This window comes from Nanorana parkeri, unplaced genomic scaffold, assembly GCF_000935625.1.
Source record: "Nanorana parkeri isolate BGI_ZX_2015 unplaced genomic scaffold, ASM93562v1 scaffold467, whole genome shotgun sequence".
NCBI classification, from domain to species: domain Eukaryota; kingdom Metazoa; phylum Chordata; class Amphibia; order Anura; family Dicroglossidae; genus Nanorana; species Nanorana parkeri.
Window position 1 is genome coordinate 114,526 of NW_017306735.1, and position 2,807 is coordinate 117,332.

At 41.7% G+C, this 2,807-nt stretch overlaps 1 protein-coding gene across 1 annotated transcript in view; it reads left to right on the plus strand.

Moving 5' to 3' along the window:
* The window catches only part of NDUFS1 (NADH:ubiquinone oxidoreductase core subunit S1), a 32,081-nt gene extending 29,837 nt beyond the window's left edge, over window positions 1–2,244 (plus strand). Inside the window, exons 17-19 of the mRNA XM_018560592.1 lie at window positions 523–657; window positions 757–829; window positions 1,937–2,244. Of these exons, the coding sequence (XP_018416094.1) occupies window positions 523–657; window positions 757–829; window positions 1,937–2,028 (300 nt within the window). The 3' untranslated portion in view covers window positions 2,029–2,244. The remainder of the gene's footprint in view (window positions 1–522; window positions 658–756; window positions 830–1,936) is intronic.
* Window positions 2,245–2,807: the final 563 nt, after the last annotated feature.

Below are 2,807 nucleotides of genomic sequence, written 5' to 3' on the forward strand. Positions count from 1 at the left end.
TTCTCAATTTAATTTTTATTAACTTTTTTTTTTTTTTTCTACTTCATTGCTACCACATGGGGGGTGGGGGGCTCACAAGGCTGCTGTCAGTCAGCAGAGGAGGGACTTGAAGAAGAAAGTTATCCTTCAGGTCCTTCTCTGCTGATCGACAGCAGGCACGTGCAATAGTATGGTATTGGCTTATGTAATTGAAAATAGCCAATAGCAGGCTGGATATTGCTCCCAGCCGCAGGATGGGAGACTTGACGGCGGCTTTTTACCGCCGGTAATTGAGAGGCAGTGGGGAGGAACAGAAGTGCAGCAGGGGCATGGGGAATGCAGAGGCACAGTGGTCTCTCCTCCTTGGGAAGGAGGAGAGCAGAGCAGCAGCGGCTTGTGTCTCTGCTACTGATTACATGGCCCGATTTTCTTGCTAAACTGATGCAGCAATCTTTAGTTCTGTGAGTGAAAAACTTACCTGCCCTAACTTGAACAATGTTTGCTAGATTCAGTTGAGGTACATCTTTGGTTGTTCCTTTACAGTTGGCTGGTATTACACTCCCATATGATGACCAAGATGCTGTGAGAGCAAGATTACAGGAAATTTCTCCAAATCTAGTCCGCTATGATGATGTTGAAGAAGCAAATTATTTCAAACAATCAGCAGAGCTTGGAAAGGTATAGCAATAAGTACATTTTCTGTAATGCCTTCAACATACATGAATCAGATTTAAAAACATTTTTTTTGTATTAATTCCTATTGTGTTTTGATTTTAGCTTGCTAACCAACAGTTGCTTTCTGATCCGTTGGTTCCTCCCCAGACGGCCATTAAGGATTTCTATATGACAGGTTAGTAACAATGAGATAATATTTTAAAATGGCCTCTTGGGGTGATCTTGTGGGAAATGCAAGCTTATACTGTTCTGTAGAGGACCTTAACATAAGCAGACACTTTGATTTGTGAAAGTATTTGGTTGGCATGTTTTTTTTCAGCTCACACTTTTAGCTCTATTATTACTAGAGGTGCACCGAAATGGAAAATTTAGAAACGAAACCGAAATAAAAAGAAATTGTCAGGCCGAAACCGATACCGAAAATGTTTTTTATTTTATTTTTTTTCACATTTTTAAAATATTTTTTTTAATAAACTTTTAAAAATTATTAACTTTTTATTAAATATTTTATTTTTTACTTTTAGGGCCTTGGGGAAATAGTCCTCCATCTCCTTTTTTTCTGTATCCCCTGTTATCAATGAACAGGAATCCTCCGAGTGTTCCTGTTCAATCATAACATGAGTTTACTATAACTACAACAATGAATGGACAGGAGGTGATGTAGATCACTTCCTATTCATAATTGAGGATATAGTCAACTTACCATGTGCTCAATTATCTACAAACACTCACTGATCACTGAGTGTTTGTACCTTGCTCTCCTCTCTGACAGCTGTCACAGGAGGCTGAGCGAGCGGTGTGAGGAGAAGAGCTCAGCCTCCTGTGACAGCGTGGCCTGTCTCCGCCCACACACCTCTGCCGGACTGTGATAGGAGGCTGAGCGGTGTGGGAGGAGACTCCGGCCGCTCACAGCGCTCGCCTCCCGGCTGTCACTTTCTCTCCTCCCCGCTGGGACACAGAGCAGTGCCCAGCGGGGAGGAAAGAAATCACGGATGCGCTGATGTATCGGCAGGAAAATAGCACTTTCGGCATTATGCCAAAAGTGCCATTTTCGGCCGATATGTTTCGGCGGCCGATTTATCGGTGCATCCCTAGTTATTACATTGTCCTGTAACAGCAAATTTACTTGGTACACTTCAATGAAGAAATAGTGAAGCAAGAAGTGTGCCCCCTTGGTGATCTTCTTTATTCTTCTACAGTTTAAATTCTTCTTTTTTTTTTGTGTGAAATCTTTTAACTTTGATTTATTTATACTTGTTTTCTATTAAAATGTCTTCTACAGATCCAATAACCCGCGCATCACAGACTATGGCCAAGTGTGTAAAAGCTGTAACTGAAGGCGCACAAGCAGTAGACGAACCATCCATTTGCTGAAACTGTCTTTCATTAAAGATCTGCATTCTGCTCGTTACCAATTTATTTAAGGAAAACACAATATATAACTCTGTCAACGTCACAACAACTTGGGAATTTGGCATTGTGTCTGAGCTTGTTTGAAAGCTTCTGTGATTACTGTACCTTAAGGCACACTAGACCTCACAATTCATGTGTGTACAAAATACTTATAATCTTATTAAATGGTTTATTACAAGTTGTTGTGGATTCTGTATATTTTAATTTTTAAGTGGGCTATGCTGTCTCCTGTGAAGCTTAAAGAAGAACTCTGGGCACAAATTGTATTAACTCGTGCAGTGGGGCTACCCTTGCACTACAAGGGTCAACTGCTGTTTTTTGCCTAAGGTCAAAGTTATACTCACCCGATCCTTGGAACCGACAATGCTGCCTCCAGTCTGTCTCCTTTTCCTCTGCAGCGATAGTATGTGCATCGGTGTCCATGTCCAATACAGTGTGTTGGACCTTTTGACTGCTGCAGCGGAGGAGGAGGGATGCTCCAGGGTCTGGCCTAAGAGCTGACCAGTTCCGAGGATCAGGTGAGCGACTTGTTTTTTGGCCCTAGGAAAAAACAAGCAGCTAATCCTTGTAGTGCAGGGGTAGCCCCACTGTAGGGGTTAATAAAATGTGTGACCGGAGTTCTTCTAAAAGGTCTGACGATTCAAAATGCAATTACTGTACATATCGTTTGCACATTTTGAAGGAACTCGGAATACTGGCTAGAATCTTGTTATTTAAAGCAAAACTAAATTCCCCTCCCT